Source organism: Mya arenaria, chromosome 8 (genome assembly GCF_026914265.1).
Source record: "Mya arenaria isolate MELC-2E11 chromosome 8, ASM2691426v1".
Taxonomy (NCBI): Eukaryota; Metazoa; Mollusca; class Bivalvia; order Myida; family Myidae; genus Mya; species Mya arenaria.
The window spans coordinates 17,949,134-17,968,417 of record NC_069129.1 but is presented as its reverse complement, the minus strand read 5'-3'; the positions used below and the strand labels follow the sequence as shown (position 1 = coordinate 17,968,417).

Here is a 19,284-nt window from a genome sequence, read left to right as displayed (position 1 = left end):
TATGGAGGCTGGTCAGACACAGGAACAACTTACGTTCAGTTAAACAAACTATTTTGTTGAATATTACTACGCGTGACGAAGTATTCTTCGACTTGTTCTGCTTAGAATTTTTTGTGAAAGAAAATGTGAATATAGATTTACCACTGAATACTGGGGATACAGATATAAAAGACCTGTGCTCACTGTATGGCAGTGGGATTGAGACAAGCAGCACAAAAGAAGGTGAGATTTAACGTTACTTTGTTAAAACTTCCAACCAACTGCCTTATTCCTTACAAGTGCCCGAAATTCGTCTGGCCGTGTCGTGTTTGGCCATCCGAATCCATCACAAAATGATGCGTTAAGAAGAAAATGTGTATACTGCGCAATGTCGCATACCGTAGAATGTCAGAACAACTATGGGGATATTATATAGGAACGTCAAACAGAGGTTTCATCGAACAACTGCCAAACGAAAAGTGGTACCCACCACCAGAGGATCCGCAGAGGGGACATTGTGATTTTCCAAGACGATTTCAAACCTAGATTGCAGTGATACCTTGCAGTTGTAGACAACCAAACGCCGGCAATGACGTATTTAAGAATTATACCCACTTGAAGTAGTGGACGCCTACTTGACTTTATTGAAATATACCTTAAAACCATTTGTGGCCGGTAGAATGTTGGGAATATGGCGCAACGTACTGCGATGTACGAGAGTGACGTAACGCGCGAAATGTATTGATACTTACGTAATGTAACTTCCTGTGTTGTTATTGTATGTATGACTTTTAATAAAGGAAACGAACCTACACGACGTGTTTAACTGTGATCACCCCAAACAATAATAATGGAAATTTAAGGATTTCGGTTCCTTACAAACTCTTTCTCATGCTTTCATTTGGCCACAACAAAAGGTCTATGGCCCATTTTTAGATCCAAGGGGAATACTTACATTTTTCCAATTTCCAACAATTTCACTCTCAGTTGTGTTTGAACAAAACCGCATGCACATAATCCTAGCTGGCAGTATTATACAGAGATAATGCGACATCCAGTGCGTAGGTTTCAGTATCAGATTGTGAGAGACATACTCTACGTGCGCTACGTGGTCGACCCCTTGTTATTTCAATGATATGAAATGTTTACATTGGATTCACCATTGCAAAATAGTAAATAGGAACATTGAAATAAACTGGTGGAATATTTTAACATGGACATGTAAAGCGTAAAAAAGGTAATTAGATACATTGTGTCAAAACCATTTCTACAATATTTTGTTGTAAGCAAAAATAGATCTTACATATTTTAGAAATAACTAAAAAAAAATCATGAAAACGGTTTTAAACTTTTCATTAAACAGAAGATGGACCATGAAGACAGGAAGGGGATGTCCATGTGTCTCTCGCAGGTACTTGAGGACATCGGAGTCAACAGGCGTACAATTGCCAAAAGGAGAAGTACATGGCTGGAATTAGAGACAATGCGAACAGTCATCACAGAAATCTCTTTGTATCATTTTGGAAGCCAGAGTGAGGGGACTACAACACCTGGCATGATGTCAGACATTGATACATTGTTCTGCTTAAATAATATGCCTGTGATACTTGACTGGAGTGAATGGAAGGAAGGGAAGCCTCATCTTCTAGTGATAAAGACAGAGGAGTCCCCACCCCAACATTGTTGGCTGCAGGAATTGAGGCGTGATCTTCCATTACCCGAGTTACAGGCAGATAGTCCAAGCAAACTAAAAGACAGAGCAGGTAGAGTGTTAATCACAAACACCCAGGTGGAACGTCATCATTTTCTTCGAAAAAGTACTGTTTCAGGACAAGTATTCCAGCATGGCCCATCTATGAGCTGGGATTAAGCCACAGATGTTGTTGCAGCCTATCATTGTGTCAGTCTTCCAGAGGAGTGTAATTTTGTTTTCCAAAGACCCCGTCCTGGACATTGGCCAATACCTGACACATTGGCCAAGGCCAAGAAGACTGGGGTATTTTTGGTGCCACAGGGATACAGTGAGTCGCCTTCAAAACGAACAATATGTCGCTCTACTGCACTCCATGTCACCCCATATGACCCATACTATCCAATTTCAAAGCGAGAATGGAGGTTTTCTACCTCTATGATGGAAAGATTGCTGGTGTTTGACTGGAACACAATACAAATTAAAGTGTACGTTATTGTAAAAATAATTCGAATAACATTCTTCAAGCCCATAGTTGGAGACCGTCTAAGTACATTTCACATAAAAACTGCTATGTTGTTCACCACGGAGGCATATCCACCCGAGATATGGAGGGAGGACAATATTGCACAGTGTGTGATTTACTGTCTGGTTACACTTTGCAGATGGCTTAATATCAAATTTTGTCCACACTACACGATTGCAGAAGTCAACCTTTTTACTGGAAAGCTGTTCAGTCATGAAATTACCATTATTGCCGAAACTATAACCAGCATGATAGGCTCAAATCTACAATGCATTTATTTAATTGAGATGGACTTACTTGGAGCAAGAATGTCAACACTGAGCTCTGGTTTCAGGATGAATGAAAGTAGGTCCTGGAGAAGGAGCAGTCAAATCAACATATTAAATGTCAGTGTCCAACGATATTCAATAATTCTTCATTCTTTAATAACATCGCTGGTAGTAATACAGAATAACCTTAAAGCCGTGTCTCTATCTCAATTCATCGATAGACTGGTCCACATATCAGAGCAAGGAACGGCTCTACAACAAGAGGCAGCCTCAGTTCTTATTCCTTCTTTGCGTTGTACACTTTCTTCTGTCCTTGCCTCAAGATGCATAAACCAGGGACAACCAATCACACCGGATATTCTACACTTGTACCAGCTTTCCTTTGATTCTGACCTATTGTCCAGTAGACTGAAGTTTGCCTCCATGTTGTACTGCTGTGGACAATATGAGGCAGCGGCAAATTGTCTGACCTACTGTGAGGGACTGCTGGGGCCGGGCGTGTGGCAATTTTGCAGTTGTACAAATACATATCCTGAAAAACCTAATAAAAAGTACCTGGAAAATGCGCTTAAAAAATCAAACACAACAATCCTTAGAAAGTACACATACTTTTGCATAAATTTCACAAGACATGAAATGTGTTGTATCCCACAATTCCTTGTGTTTGAAATGTTCAGAACAATAAGTGAGGAGGACAGACAACATCCATTACACTACGAGTGGATGGATATAGTAGCAGTTGACTGTGAACCTTTCCTCCATTACCTTCAGTTCCTCACATATAGGCATCTCAACCAGCATGACCAAACACGAAAGCAAATGCTAAAACTAGACAGTTTCATAGAGAATAACTTTGGCCGTGGTCACTTTGACACTACCCTAAACATGCTTGGTCACTGTTTTGAATTACTAGATATGCGGGATAAAGCCTGGATGTACTACGGGAAATCACTACAACTATACCCCCAAAACAACGCTGCCAACTGGCATGTGGCCAGGCTTGTGCATCGAAGGTTTACAAAGGAAAACAAACTAGCACTTGGAGGAAACCCGCATGGTTCAACATCGTAACATTTAAACAGCTGCGCTCACCCAATGCATTAAACTAGTCAATAGGTTTAGCTATACCCTTGAAGCGACGCTGCCAGTTGGCATTTGTCCGGACTTCTGCAAGTAACATAGTGAGGAAACCGACCAGTACTCCCGCTTGTTCAAAATGGTTCTTAATAAATTTGAACATGGTCACATTGACACATGCTGGTCCCGTGCAGTGAACTGGTAACTAGGATTAACTTTACTCTTGAAACCATGCTGTCAATTGGCATTTGTCCAGACTTCTGCAGCAATCAAGCAGGAACTGACCACGCTTGACCATGATGTAAAATTGTGTCGAAGATAGACATGAAATGGACATGCTACTTGAATAATTAAAACCAAGATGGTTATATCGACTCGAGATGGTGAAAGCAAATGTTTACATGTATTTATATAGATAAAAACTACTATCCACTTTTTATAACACCTGTAGTATGAGCAAAGTGAACTATATTTGTATTGAAAATGATTCATTTAGTGCAAGCAATTGAAGTTTATCGTGGTTTGAATAGTATAAATGGGTGAAAATTGATCTAAAAGTAATTGATTTCAAATCAAACGCTTCGTGAAAGATTTGATTAGTTTTGTTTTCAGTGGGATGGCTTACACCCACTGGACAAAATATGGCATCCAAATGTCACAAAAGATTTCAGCGGACTGAATTCTAAATAAAATAACTTCAATTAAATAACATGGGCTAATATCTTTTTATGATTGTTTCAAATTTATATAACATCTGTCGAACACATACAACTGCTTGTGTTTTTCTTTCGGCAAGTATTTTGTTTAGGTGTTACGACTTTACTTTTTTCAATTGACATTCCTTTAAAGTGAGAGGTGTAATATAAAAATGACATGTTAAATATAATACCTCCTCTAAGCAATACTTTCCAAAGTTTTTCCCTATCAAGCTAGATAAATTATTCAGTTTTTTGCCAAACACACATCGACAAAGCTGTTATTCCCTTGTATATTTTGCTATATCAATGTATATGATTACCTTTAAAGTTATACTTTTGAGAGAACTAACCATTTTACAGTGGTATATTAACTAGTGGAACCGTACGCGGGTGGACTGGTCGTACAGCTTGGAAAACTTGTTGATATTATCACTGTTTTTCGATGCCCTAGTCCAATTTTACTATTTGTAATTGTATGCATGATTATGATAACGAATGGCTTTTGTAAATACTTGCTCCGATATGTTTTCATTTCAACATATATGCTTTTATTTCCAGGTCACAAGCTCATTGTTATTTTTTATATGTTATGTAATGTTTCTTGTAAACACATACCCGACTTTAAATAAAGATTCTTGTATCTTGTAATATTTTTAGACTTAATTATACAAGGATTATCAAAAACAGTATAATCACTTGATTGTCACTATGCTGTCCAAACGTGTTGTATTGCGTTGCTGGAAACCCGACTAATACCGCAGGAAACCTGCTTGTCCGGCTTGGTGACTACAAACCAAACTCGCATACGCCCAGGCCGAAAATAAAACCCATAATGCCTTGGTGAGACGCGAGTGCACTAACCACAAGTTCAAGAAGGTTTAATTTGGTTGATTGTTTATCTTGTTTATAGTAAATAGGCGTCCATAGCAATATTTATATAAAAAAACAACAGAATCAAGTACAGTAGTCGAAAGTTCAAACATAAACCCCGTTTAATGGCACATGGTCAACGCCAAAGACAATGTCTGACATAGAACACAAAATCAAACAATCACAAACCAGAAGCATGGAACAACAGCACAAAACTCCACAAACAACACACTACGTATAAAATATATAAAAACATAGGGGTGTTTATCAAGAATTGTAAAGTTACCGCTTTTGAACGGTTAGTAAAATCTGGAACCAATAACAAAGTTAATCCTACTCTCAGGTAAAATGTAAATTTACTAGGGGTTTAACCTAGTTTGTGTGCACAAATTGTAAATTTTAAAATGTGTTTTTGCCGTTTATAAACTTCAACATGTACATGGTAGTTGTGTCCCATTTCTGACAGCTTCATTCAATGAATACTTTATTATCCACAAATGTGTGCTTCAAAAAAAGTTCCAATTGCCATAAATGTTGTTACAGTTTTGATAAAAACTTGAATGCACTTCACGAACAAGTATATCAAAATTAAATTGTAGCATCTGTTTAGACTAATATGAAACTAAATAACAGTTAACAGTTTTCTCCCAAAACAGTCCAAACAAAGTGAATGAAATTAGTTAAGCTTAATGTTTAGAAAATAAATACATGGAGGAGTTGTTCTGTTTGTTTCAATCTAAATTGCATTAATTGGAAATTCGCGTGATAAATCGCGTGATAAACATAATTTCGTGAAATCTTAACCCAGCACAGTGAACGCTACAAATCTTGAGTAAAGCAGTATGGGAACCAAAATCTGTTAGAGCAATGAAAACATAAAATAGATAACGGGTATGTTCACTGCAGTGAAAATATGACATATCAACGAAAAGCATAAAAGTAACATACATTATTACAGGAGCATGCTCATATTACATTTTCAACATTGAATAACTGCACATTTGTATGATATATGAGAAAACGCGCAACAAGCTTGAACCTCACATCATTGGTGTAAATATAAGATGTTATAATATGCTGTCTTATTTACCAGTGGTATTGGTATGCCAGAAGAAAAATAGCAATATAACTACATACTAACGGCACTAAAATTGCTAAACTCTATTAAAACCTCATATAATGTTTATTAAAATCACTCTAAAATATAGACATTCTAAGGCGTCTCTGTGTGTTTCACTCAACACTATTAAACAAATAACATTCTACAGGTCACCTTTCATGTGATCAGCAAAGGTTCACAGAGGTCTGTGTCAGTGTTTGACTCATAGCCTTGAAACAAATGCCATTTCAAAGGTCACCATCCATGCGGTCAGTATTTCAAGAAGGATTTAATAAGTGTTAAAAAGCAACAGAAATTATACAGATGTAATGCTGACACAAATTCTGTTCATTTCCACCTCAATTTTGAACACAACAAAATTATCACAACTTTTAAGTGCAATATCTACATACAAAATCCCCCAGAAAAGCTGCAGTGATGACATGATGAAATGTGGCATCAATGACACACTATATGTGCAACCTTGCACACTAAATATAATCCCTGCTGCTTATCTTCTTATTCAAATGATATAAGAATCATTTTGTTTTATATCATTTTGAGGAATGCATCATATTCTTCCAAACTAGCCTTAGCTACACTAGAACACCATAAGTCATCGTTCTTTTCTACAAGATCGTTGAGGGACACATAGCCAGGAAGACAACTGTCATACTGGGCCGCTCCGTGTAGCTGCAGGAAACGATGACGGGAAGACATTATGTGGTGCGGGCCAGTCAGTGCCTGGGGAAACTGTACAACCATTCTGTGGGGGATGCCCATCACCTCCTGAATGTAATCACAGTTTGTGACCACAACGCGACGACCTGAAAACAAAAAACAACAAGCGCTATTAATCTACATTACTTAAAGATGCATGCTATTGCAATTCAACATAGAACCTATTACCCAATCAAACTTTTCTTTACCATCAAAGGCTAATTTTTTTAACCTATGCTTCCATTACAATGGAGTACAGTGTGTGTTTACCACGTGATAAATTACGTCATATATGCTATGTCGGAAGGCAACATTTTGCTTAAAATGAAATCTTAAATCAAAGATAACTTTTCTTTTACAACACCATTTTAAATGAAACAAAGGGCAGTCTATGCCGCTTAAAGAGCCCCGCATTTGTTTTATTATTGAAATTTGATAAAGTCATTAGTTTTATCAAACACTTAGACAAACCTGTTTCCAAAATAATGTTTTGACAGTGCTCTGTCAGACGGCCGTATTGTGGAAAGGTTTGTTGAAGTGTTTAAAGAAACTAAACTCTCAATCAAAATCTGGTAAAAGACCGAAGGCAGGACGTTATAAGCTGTGTAGACTGCCCTACGTTTCATTTAAAATGGTAAAGAAATTGTGAAGATATTTTTGTTTAAAGTCTTTTTTTTTAAACCAAAATATTGCCATCCGATGTAGCATTTATGACGCAATTTATCACGTGGTATACACACACTGGAGTAGTTGTATATTAAAATAGAAGTTTTTACTTCAGGAAGGGAGGTGTTAGAGTGTTAATGTGTTTTCCCCTCCTTGGATGCAATCCATCTAGACCCATCAGTTTTAAAAGGAATTTAGAAGCCTTAATTGGGAAATAGACCTTCATCATTAATCAATGAGGTATTAAGCCAAAGAGAATAACTTAGCCCACCAAAAGAGGTCTTGTTACAATGATGAATGATATCTTAAATAGAGAGAAGAAAAGAGGGGAGAACCCATGTTAAACAGCTTCTGACCAGGACTGTGCGCAAAGCCTTGGTTGCAATGACAAGCCCAAAAGGGAGGCTCAGAGCCTCGACAACTTGGAATATCATGCTTGCAATGAGTTTTAACTTAGCACTGTTCAGACCAAAAGAAGAGATTTATATAAGGAAGTGTTACTCTTCAGCTAAACATGTAGTTGGTTTATGATACTAAGCTGCTACTTGAATAAAACTTCAATAATACAGTGTCTGATTTTTAAGAATTTCCAATCTTCGGACCAAATTCCTCCAAGACTCTTAAGTGTAACAAACTTGTTAATAGAACCTTATTATAATTATTTTACTTGCCGGTACTTAATGTACGGTATGATTCAAAGATGGGAAATCATGTGATCAAGATTATCTCTGTGTTTAATAATATAAATTATTCATTATATCAATTTTATCATGATATGATATGATATATTGAAAGGAGGTTATGCCTTCCAGTTTATCAAAAAAAACTCTCGGTAAAAACTTTAAAAATATTCAAACCTATTTTTTTGTAAATTTAAAATGAATCTTTATCATAAGCAATTTATTGTATTAATGATGGACACCTTACCTTGACCTTAAACTTGACTTAACATATAAAAAATACTTCATTATGAATAAATGAATATGATAAAGATAAATATGAGAACTCTTCATAATGAGAATAATACACTAATTAAACCAAACTAAATTTCCACGACTCTGTTGTGAAGTGTACTCACGTGCCAGTAGCAGTTCTGGGTGTTTTATGAACATCAGCTTCACCTCTTCTTCAGAGAACTCCAGCTCATTTCGCAGACTGATCACAGCTTTCTAAAATAATTATACAACAATATTGAATTAATAAATTTAATCTCAATCATGCAATTGATATAATTTATTGAATAGTTCAAGTTACTTTTCAAAACAAGTTGATCTCGCTTACCGGTATTAATTATTTACACTTACATATACTTTACATCATGAATGATTCCTGACTTCCACTTTGTAACTGATTTGATCTGGTTTGTTATTGGTCAGAGATTTGATTGACATGTTTAAGAGTTGTTTTTTTTAAATACGTCTCACAAGCATCAAAAGCATGACTGTCTCAGCAATATGCGATTTACAAAAATGAATGCAAACCGCTGATTGACATGTTGGGCTAACTATTTAAATGCTATCTTAAAGGGACTTGACACCAGATGGTCCCAAAATCAGCAAATACAGTATTTCCTCAAAACAGACTAGACTCGTTAAAGCGAGCTTGTATGAGGCTGATTATTAATCAATTTACATGATTAAAAAAGAAGTGCAACAATGATGTCGCTGTCGCAGCTGAATTGATCAGTTTAAAGATAGCGTATAATGGTTTCCTAGTTTAAAATAGCAAAGAATGGTTTTTCTGACAGCTTGAAAGTCATGTTGTGATTGTTTTACGCACTAAACTGTCAATAAGCATTTTAGCTGTCATTTTCAGCAGAGTTAACCTCTTTCAAAAGTTTCCAACACTTAATTTCATCACCCTATATTGGTGTGTCTATGTTGTTTCGCAGCAGTTTTTCACAATGTTTGTTCTTCCAGGAAGCCAGGCAGTGTGTAAATATAGCATGTGGTAAAGTCATGTGATGAGTACAGATAAATATGTAGACACTATTTTTAAACTTACTGGATTTAATGTGGTCGCCAACCCAAGAAAGTAACGAATTGAAAAAATGTGCAAAAACTGCAAAAGATATCGATACATCAGTAAGAAAGACTCAATGCGTCATACAGAACGATATTAATTTAATGTAAGTTTTTGACAATTTTCTTTTTTCTGGCAATTTTATCATCTGGTGTCTAGTCCCTTTAAATACTACATGTGAGTAGAACTTGCAATGAACATTTTCAAAATAAAGGACAATGTTTCTGTGAAATCGGTTGTTCATAGCTGCGCCCCTTTTTTGCATTTCCTCTACCAACCTGCCGTGTAGAGTTGAGAATAACATTTAAACCATATATATTTCCTTGTTTGGGGCGCATGTTTAAAGCTGTGCCCCTTAGCTGCACCTCCTCTAAAGCCAAATCCTGTTTTGAGGACCAGATAAAATCCGGACTTAAAATGCTTAGGGAATGTGGCCTTATAATGACATCAAATTTTATACTTAATGATTCTATTTCAAATTTACACCAACCAACGATATATTCTGCTAACCTGCACGTAAAACGTAGTTGCTGGAAACATGAGTGCCCAGTTTTCTCCAACTTCTCGAATTTCCTGCCCTTAAAATGTAAAAGTCCAAATTAGAAAATAGGAAAAATATTATGACATTAATGTTGCCAAGAAAGTAGTACAATGCAAGTAAACTGTACCACCTAGTACAAATAATTGTGCTTCGTGTATTATATCTAAATAAATAAATAGATAATGATTAAGGTTAGGACTTAAAAATAAGGTCAGTTAGGTAACCACCAACAACACTTATTGTATTATGCCTAAACAAGACTTAATATAACATAGTAAATGCCATATCCCCCGGCGGGGGTGGGGGATCTGACCCAACATCCCTGGAATAAAAAACAAGAGGGCCATGATGGCCCTAAATCGCTCACCTGAGTAAAAGAGTTTAACATAGCTTGTTTCTCAAAGAATATTGAACAAGAGCTGTCAAAGTATGTGACAAATGCCCCCCAATGTGACATTGATCTATGAACAAGTACATAAAAAGTTGATCTTGCCTTTATGTGTCAAATACATATTGCAAGTTATATTAAATTGCCTCTGAGCATAGAAAAAAAAACAATCATACTAAATGACAGCCAACACTCTTTATGTCCTCATATTCAGCATTCCATTTTGAATAAACACTTAGTGTATCTTTCACCTTAGAGGTAGGGACATGGGTCTTGCACACGACACGTTGTCTTGGTATGTCGAAAACATATGGCAAGTCATTTTAAAATCTGTCCATTTCCTTCAGGTTGCCATGGCAACCAGAGTTCTGCATGGAATTAATTTTTTTGAACAATTTTGAAAAAGCACCAACCATGGATCATTCCTATGAAGTTTCATCAAAATTGTCCAAGGGGTTTAGGAGAAGAAGATGATTGTAACCAATTGTTGACACTTTTCCTTTAGGTTGCCATGTCAACCAGAGTTCTACATGGAATTAATTTCTTTGTAAAATTTTGAAAAAGCACCAACCAAGGATCATTCCTATGAAGTTTCATCAAAATTGTCAAAGCGGTTTAGGAGAAGAAGATGATTATAACCAATTGTTGACATTTTCCTTTAGGTTGCCATGGCAACCGGGCCAAACAAAATTATGTGAGAGGTCCATGCAAGGACACTTCAAACCAAATTTGCTGAAGATCTATCAAGGGGTTCATGCGAAGAAAATGTTTTTTTTTACTAATTTTAGCTCTGGTGGCCCTTAAAAGGGGTCAAACAAAATTATTTGAAAAGACCTGACAAAGGCCCATGCTAGGATGCTTCAGACTTGAAGATCCATCAAGCAGTTAATAAGATCAAGTTGTTTAAAGGTTTTTCTATTTTTTGCTCTGGTGACCCCTAAAAGGGGCCAAACAAAACCATTTGAACAAAGTTGTGAGAGGACCATGTAAGGATGCTACATATCAAGTATGGAGTCATTCTGACCTTTACTTTCAGAGGAAAAGATGTTTAAGTGACAAGACAATGTAAAAACAAATGACCCCTGAGCGAGGCCAATTTGACCCCGGGACAATAATTTGAATACCTCTGGTGTAGGTCCACTAGGTAACACTATATACCAAATATGAAAGCTCTAGGTCTTATATTTTGGAGAAGAGGATTTTTAAAGTTTTATTATATAAGACTATATAAAAACAAATAACTTTCAGGGCGGGGCCAATTTTGACCCTGTGGCAATAATTTGAACAACTTTGATAGAGGTCCACAAGATGATGCTGTATACCAAATATCTAAGGTCCTGGCCTTACGGTTCTGGAGAAGAATATTTTTAAAGATTTACTATATAACACTACGTAAAAACAAGGACCCCCTAGGCGGGGTCAATTTTGACCCTGTGGCAATAATTTGAACAAATCTGGTAGAGGTCCACTAGATGATGCTGTATACCAAATATCTAAGCCCTGGGCCTTACAGTTTCGGAGAAGAAGATTTTTAAAGATTTACTATATAACACTATGTAATAAAACTAGTGACCCCTGAGGCGGGGCCATTTTTGACCCCAGGAGAATAATTTGAATTTTTTTTGTAGAGGACCACTACATGATGACACATACCAATTTTCAAGGTTCTAGGCCTTGTGTTTTTTGAGAAGAAGATTTTTAAATTTTTCCCTATATAAGTCTATGTAAAACAAGTGACCCCCGGGGCGGGGCCATTTTTTTCCTTACCGTTGCCATGGCAACCAGAGTTCTGCATGGAATTCAATTCTTTGAACAATTTTCAAAGGGGACCACCCAAGGAACATTCCTGTGAAGTTTGGATGAAATTGGCTAAGCGGTTTATGAGGAGATGTTGTTTAAAGTAAAAGTTTACGGACGGACGGACGGACGACGGACGGACGCCGGACAAATTGTGACACTATGTGACAGGTGAGCTAAAAAAACTAGCTCAAGGTTGACAGTATAAAGCATCCATAATATTATGAGTGTGAAATTCCATGAAGTACCATGATGACTTTAAGTCCAAAAATTATTGTACCGGTAATTAGAGTGTGTGTTCTGCATTTATTCTTATATCATAAATGTAGATATTGCGCTAAATTTCGATGTGTGAAAATCCCCTGGTGTAATATCAAAAACCCCTGGAATTCAAACCACAATCCCCTGGGAAGACTCTCAGGAATATGGCATGTATGATATTAAATTAAGGTTAAGTGAGTATGCTTTAAGGAAAGTTACAGCAATGGAGTCTTAATTATCTTTAATTAACATGATTTGACAACCACATTGCATACATGTACTTGGTCAATACATGCAGCTGAAGTACAATTATTTTAAAACGAACAACTTATGGAAACAATACATCCATTTTATATAATGAAATCTCTTACAGCTCTATATACAGTAATTAAACATATGTAAGAATACTTATTAAGGATTGGAAATTTTAAATCAATATGTTGCCAGTATTATCATTAGCAATACCAGTTAGGTTCAGCAATTTCTGGTAAAAGCCGAGAATGGAATCAATTTTCTCCACTGGCATGGCAAGGAAGGTCGAGTCCTTGAGCATCATGGCAGTCAACACTTTCCTAGGGAAGCGTTTGGACAAAAAGTAGTCCAACCTCACCTGAAAATACATACATGTACCGTGGTAGATTCGCAATCATCTAGTATTTAAAAATATGAAAACTAAATACCTAATACTTTTGATTTATCAAGTACAAATTAAAAAAATTATTGAATTTAGTCTCAAAATCTATATACATTTTGTATTGTTCATTGTTTTATGTACTATAGGTCATTTAATAACAAATTATGCATATTTATATAAATATATGCCAATGCTGTCTGTACTATCATGTACATGTTAACTTGTAAATTAGTTTTTATGTAAAGCAATTACATTGACAACCTAACATCCATATATAGCTATCTGACTCTCATCATCTTCACTGACAGTGTCACAAGTACATGTAGTAATTTGTAAAACTTACATTGATATTTTGCAGATTCTCAGTAAGAAGATGAGGACACTGGGTGATGACTGGCCCAACTTGCTCAATGCTCAGACCCCGGTTCAGTAGGTTTATTACCAGGGGCTTTATCTGTTTCCTCCAGTCTAGGTTCAACACATGGTTTGCAAGCCCAGCCTTCTGAACAGCTGACAGGTCAACTCCTAGCTCCACCAATTGTTGTAAAAGTTTGTTCTCAGCATATATGGCCAAGAAATTTGGTAACACTGGTACTGCAACTTTGATTGGCATTTCTGACAATTTCAAACCCTTATCTGTGGTTTCTAATTCCAGGCATTCTTGGCCTTCACTCTCTGAAGTAGGAACAATTTGTTGATTTTGCGAGCTACCTATCACTTCCTTATCAGCCATTATAATAGCCTGTCTTAATGCTAGAAGTCTCATTTTTCTTTGATTTGTTAATGATTTTGCTTTCTCAGTCTCTTCCAGTTCCTCATTTTTCTGGAGTACATACTCTGGTGAACGATGAGCCTCCTCTATTGACCCATACTTATCCAAGTAGTTACCATCGACAACTTTCTGCAGCATGGTTTTATGTTGGTGAGCTGTCCATCTCTCAATCTCACTTCTGACTTTTGCTGGAGTTACCTCCCCATGATTTGACACCATAGCTTTGTTGTCATGGTCATATAAATCCCAATCCAATACTAAGTTTTTTGGTGCCTCTTGCACTGCTTTGTCCAGAATGTCATCAAATTGACCATTTTTTTCATTCTGTTTCTCTTGCTCTAGATCCGATGGTTTTAGTTCAGAGGCCTTTTCCTTCAGAATGGTAGAGGTATGGACACAGTATGTAGCTGAGCAATGAAGACGTTTTACTGTGTTCATATTGTTAAGAACCTGAGGTACATATCTACATACATGCCTCATAGTGGTGAATGTGCACAAACCTCCAGTCTTCATAACTCTTTTAATAGCATTTGCATACACCGTTCGACTCAACATTGTAAACAACCTAAAAATGTGATATTTAAATAAGCTGAGGTAATTTATCAATTCAGTTGGTTCAAAACGCTCATGATTATAGTGAATTATGTTAATATTAATGAAACTATATTAGAGAGCAACGGTATCAATATCCGAAAACAATATATCCGAAATCACCCATCTTAAAGAAAATAAGTTGTTTCAATTGATAAACAAAGCTCGAAACAAAATTACTAAAAACAATTTGTAAGCATGTTTTAATAGAAATCTATAGCCTTAGAAAGGCTGCTTTCAACTTCTAAATCAATCAGTATAACTTACTTTTTTGAGGTGACAGTTTGGATACATGTTTTCGTAGCAGACAACAGTTAGTGCAAAACTTTAATAACGTTGCGGTGAAAGTACCTAAATAAACGGAAAACCGAATAACCGGAAACACTTTCATTTTCATACAATATTGCGTTCGAGAGGTGGGGTAGTCCAAATAATTGTGCGTGGACGGATTTTTTATGGGTTTTTATACGGCAAATTCTTCACATTATTTTAGACATGTACACAGTATTGCGTGCGCGGGTGGTGTGGGAGGCGGGGGCTTATACTATTTTGTTTGGGGAGGGGTATATCAAGTAGGGAGGGATGTGCGTCGGGTGAGGAAGTGGGTGTGTTGGTGGGCTAAAACTGGTCTCAAATGCTATTGTGATTACCGGAAATTTGCATTATCATATATGGCGCGTAGCGTGGCATACTCGTTTTAATACTCATTCGAGTAAACTTTTGAATTGGAAGTAAAAAAAACACTTTTAAATGCTAAAAAGACAATAAAAATATTTCGAATGGATGTAGGGGGGTCTAACATAGATGAACTCTTACTTACTTTAAGTATTAAACGGATAAAATATACTAGTGTTCCAACTCTTATGTTAAAATACGCCAATTATTTAGTTGCCCAGTAGAGCTAGCGCTGTGTCTATATTGTTTACGACCGGTAACCCAGCTCGAGTATCTATTATGTTTACCGGTGATACTTCCCTTATCGTCTACATCGCTGTTTTCTTGTGGTCGTTTCGTCTGCAGTAAACATGACCTTCGATCCCCCGTATCCAGATGTTTTTGAAGAAAAAAAGAACACAGACAATAACTTTAAATTAAAGATATTGACATCGAAGTGGGATATGGCGCACAAATATGCCATTTCATCCAGGTAAACATACTAGATATACATTCATTGAATCGTTAAACTAAATTCAATGTTTTAGTAGATAATATTTTAAGATATATATACAAAGTTGATTTTTTGCTTTAAAATATATCTGTACTGTATACCAAGTTGCCTATGCAACAGTATTCAAAATCTTTTTTAGGAAACCTTGCCAAATACATTTCTATCGGGTCAAAATACTTTTCCACCTTCATGATCTACTTAACTACATGTATGAGATACTTAAATATCAGGGCTTTTTCTGCCCATTTTGGGAAAAAGACCCTAGACATTTTGGGAAATTTTGCGTCGTGAAAATGGGGAAATTGGGAAATTTTACAGTGAAAAGAAAAAGCTGTCTAGTTTCCTGTGAATTAGGAAATGATTTAATATTAGTTTATTTTCCCTTTAAAAGACCCACATTGGCTGAAATATCAATCCTTGGGGTGTAAATATCTATTGCAATAAATCATGACAGATAATATTTCATATCTCTGAATGTGATGAAAATAAATGATTTCTGAGTTCAATTACCAAAAAAACTTCACATCACATAATTTATTAGGATGTTGAAAATGAACCCGTGGGTACTATAGAAAAAGCCCTGAATATACTTTAAATAAACTGGCCTAGTAGAGTAAGAGTCGGTGTGGTAGTGGTTAAGAGAGTGGAGCGCTGCCCGAGCGACCCGGGTTCGAATCCCGAACACGCCTCTATTTTAGCGGTTTCTTTATCATATTTTTTAATTAGTAAATCTATGATTCATCCAAATGACTAGCTAAGCTACACGAAAAGAGAATAAACATTTCTCTTAAAGCAGTGATATTTTACTTAACCTATACAATACAAATACATAAGTAATAATGCATATTATTTTGATATATTGAGCACATATATCCAAACACCTTGCAATTATTGCTATATATGAAAAATGAATGAAATAATATCCTTTATCATGAACCTTTAACAATTCTTTTTCAATAAACTGCCGAAAATTCATTTTACACTTGCTTATAGTTACATATGATTTATTCTTAGATATCAAGCAGGGTGCTTTCGAAACCTAAACCATAAGTGGTTGACAGAAAACAGTTGGTTCGCTATTCCGTATCCAAAGATGGTATATATTACGGGCCGTGCTACTTGTTTGGCAACTCCGAAGAAAAAGTCAAGGTCTTGTTATCGGCACATCTCACAGACTGAAGCAACACCACCAAGAACATAGGTAACTTATGTACACTTATACTAAAACCATTGAGCATTTTGGGGCTTATGCACGTTAGTTTATTATTGTGTACGACAAATAGTTTGGTTGCTATGGAAACAGTAATGCTGAAAATACCATAAAGTTGATTTTTCAATTACAAAGTAAACGAGCTTGGTTTATGAAATTTTGTCTGTGTATAGGGGCATGATGGCAAGTATGCATCTAGCATGACAAAAGCGTCACAAAAATATTGGGGTTGCTATGGCAACACACATACTTGCAAGTATGTAACGCAAACAAACTGGATAATGCACTACTTAATAAATACCCTAGGTAGGTTAATTAAACTTGGTATATAAATATTGGCAATAGCCTCTGCACATGATTACAGGTTATGATTTATTTAATTTCCGCAAAACCCTTTCTGCGTGAAGGAACTCGGCTTTTAACTCTGCCAAACCTGCAGGCGACTTATGTATTGCTGGCAATACTGCATTAGCTTGTTTAAAATGAAATACATTCTATTTCGATTTTTTAAACTATTAAGATATATCGATGATTTCATCTGCATAAATGAGGTAACATGTTTTAATATTGTTTTCATCCAGCGGGTCACAAGAAGAGTTCCTCTCATGCCAGTGCCACAGAAGCAGCTGATAACTTTGTCGCTATCATGGAAGGGCAGAAAAAGAACATTATGAGTACGTTATCAAGCTCACACAATATACTAGTTGAGAAAAACCGACAGGTGTTGGTAAGCATCGTCGATGCTATTGTTTTCTGTGGACAACAAAACATAGCCTTGCGTGGACACTCCGAAGGAGAAGGCAACTTTGAGGCATTGCTTTGCTTCCAAGCTAAACACAACCCCTTGCTGAAAGAACACTTAGAGAAAGGAGATTCTTCCACTAAATACACGTCTCCAGAAATTCAAAACGAATTCATTTCTATATGTGGAGAACTTTTCGTCGAAGATATCGTGTCAGCATGCAACAAGGCCCCTTGTTTCGAGTTTATCGCTGACGAGGCTACGGATGCGGCGACGATGGAACAGATGGCGTTGTGTGTGAGGTAAATTGTGAAGTGTTTACGGCTTAAACGATAATTGCGTAATCAAATATATTTCTACGACGGCCTACAGAAATAATACCTTCTTTTTACGTGGTCAATATCATACATCGTACATTACCTTTATTGTGTTTTAATGTTTTAAAGTTGCACTCTCACAGATTGAACGTTTTGACAAAAAAAAAACAATTGTCTTGTAACAAGCCATTTTTTACGAAAATGCATGGAAACCAGTTATATTCGATTGCTGACAAAAATTAGATCGCAGATTTTTATATCTTAGTTCAAAAATTGATGTTTTATGCATTTTTCTTACACCGTGAGTATCCATAATACATTAATTTTCGAACGGCAATATGAAAAATTACGATCTGATCTTTTGTCAGCAATCATTGGTTTGCAGATATACATGTATATGTATATACACTGTAAGGCACACTGTTTGAATCTTGCCATTGTCCACGCATCAACTGAGATCTACGCAAGGAATATGATGGATCTTGTGCAAACCATCGCATTTGCGTTTAACTATTCTGCTAAGCGAATGCTATGCTTTAAAGAGCAGCTGGCAGGAGATCATGCTAGCAAGCAAGAGATGGAGAAAAGAACCAAACTTCAATCTCTCTGTGCAACGCGATGGGCTGCCAGGGCTGACGCTCTATTCACGTTTGTGGCCGCATTTACAGCCGTTGAATCAGCACTGAATGAGCTCGCAACTGAACATGGAGATACAGAGGCTTCATCATACAGAAGCGGGATCTTAAGCTTCGACTTTATCGTCACTCTTGTAGCTGTCGAGTACATTCTCAGTGGCGTCGTTCCTCTGTCCAAGATGTTGCAGAAAGAAAATTGCGATCTTGTTCAAGCATCGTTAGAGGCGAGGGTTTTAACAGCCCAACTCGATACTGATAGGAACGATGATAGTACTTGGGACAATTTGTTTACTTAAGCGGTGGTTTTGGCGCAGCAAGTTGGAGTGGAGCCTTCGATTCCTCGAAACGCTAAAAGGCAGGAATACAGGCCTAATGCTCCAGCAGCAACACCATCAGACTTCTGGAGACGAAATATGTATAATACATTCGTAGACCATCTCATTACAGAATTGAGGGATCGTCTTCTTGTTCCACATGGGCGTTTTAGGGCGCAGTACCTCATTCCAAACCAGGTTGGTGAGCTGGAAAATGAGACGGTGCAGCAATTTTTTACCGAATTTGAGGCTGATATCAACGGCGACAATGATCAATTCTGCAACGAAGTTCGACGTT

At 36.6% G+C, this 19,284-nt stretch overlaps 2 protein-coding genes across 2 annotated transcripts; one reads left to right on the top strand and one right to left on the bottom strand.

The window, feature by feature from the left end:
- The first annotated feature begins 1,158 nt into the window (after positions 1–1,158).
- Positions 1,159–4,848, top strand: LOC128244696 (uncharacterized). Its single transcript, XM_052962735.1, has 2 exons — positions 1,159–1,216; positions 1,343–4,848. The coding sequence occupies exon 2, from the start codon at positions 2,108–2,110 to the stop codon at positions 3,533–3,535; it is 1,428 nt and encodes a 475-aa protein (XP_052818695.1). The 5' UTR covers positions 1,159–1,216; positions 1,343–2,107; the 3' UTR covers positions 3,536–4,848.
- Positions 4,849–5,070: 222 nt separating this feature from the next.
- On the bottom strand, positions 5,071–14,901 carry LOC128242570 (transcription termination factor 3, mitochondrial-like). The gene is made up of 6 exons (XM_052959775.1): positions 14,868–14,901; positions 13,581–14,574; positions 13,069–13,213; positions 10,127–10,194; positions 8,673–8,763; positions 5,071–7,035 (listed from the first exon to the last, which is right to left on the bottom strand). Exons 2-6 carry the CDS (start codon positions 14,562–14,564, stop codon positions 6,758–6,760), a joined length of 1,566 nt encoding a protein of 521 aa, XP_052815735.1. The 5' UTR covers positions 14,565–14,574; positions 14,868–14,901; the 3' UTR covers positions 5,071–6,757.
- Positions 14,902–19,284: the final 4,383 nt, after the last annotated feature.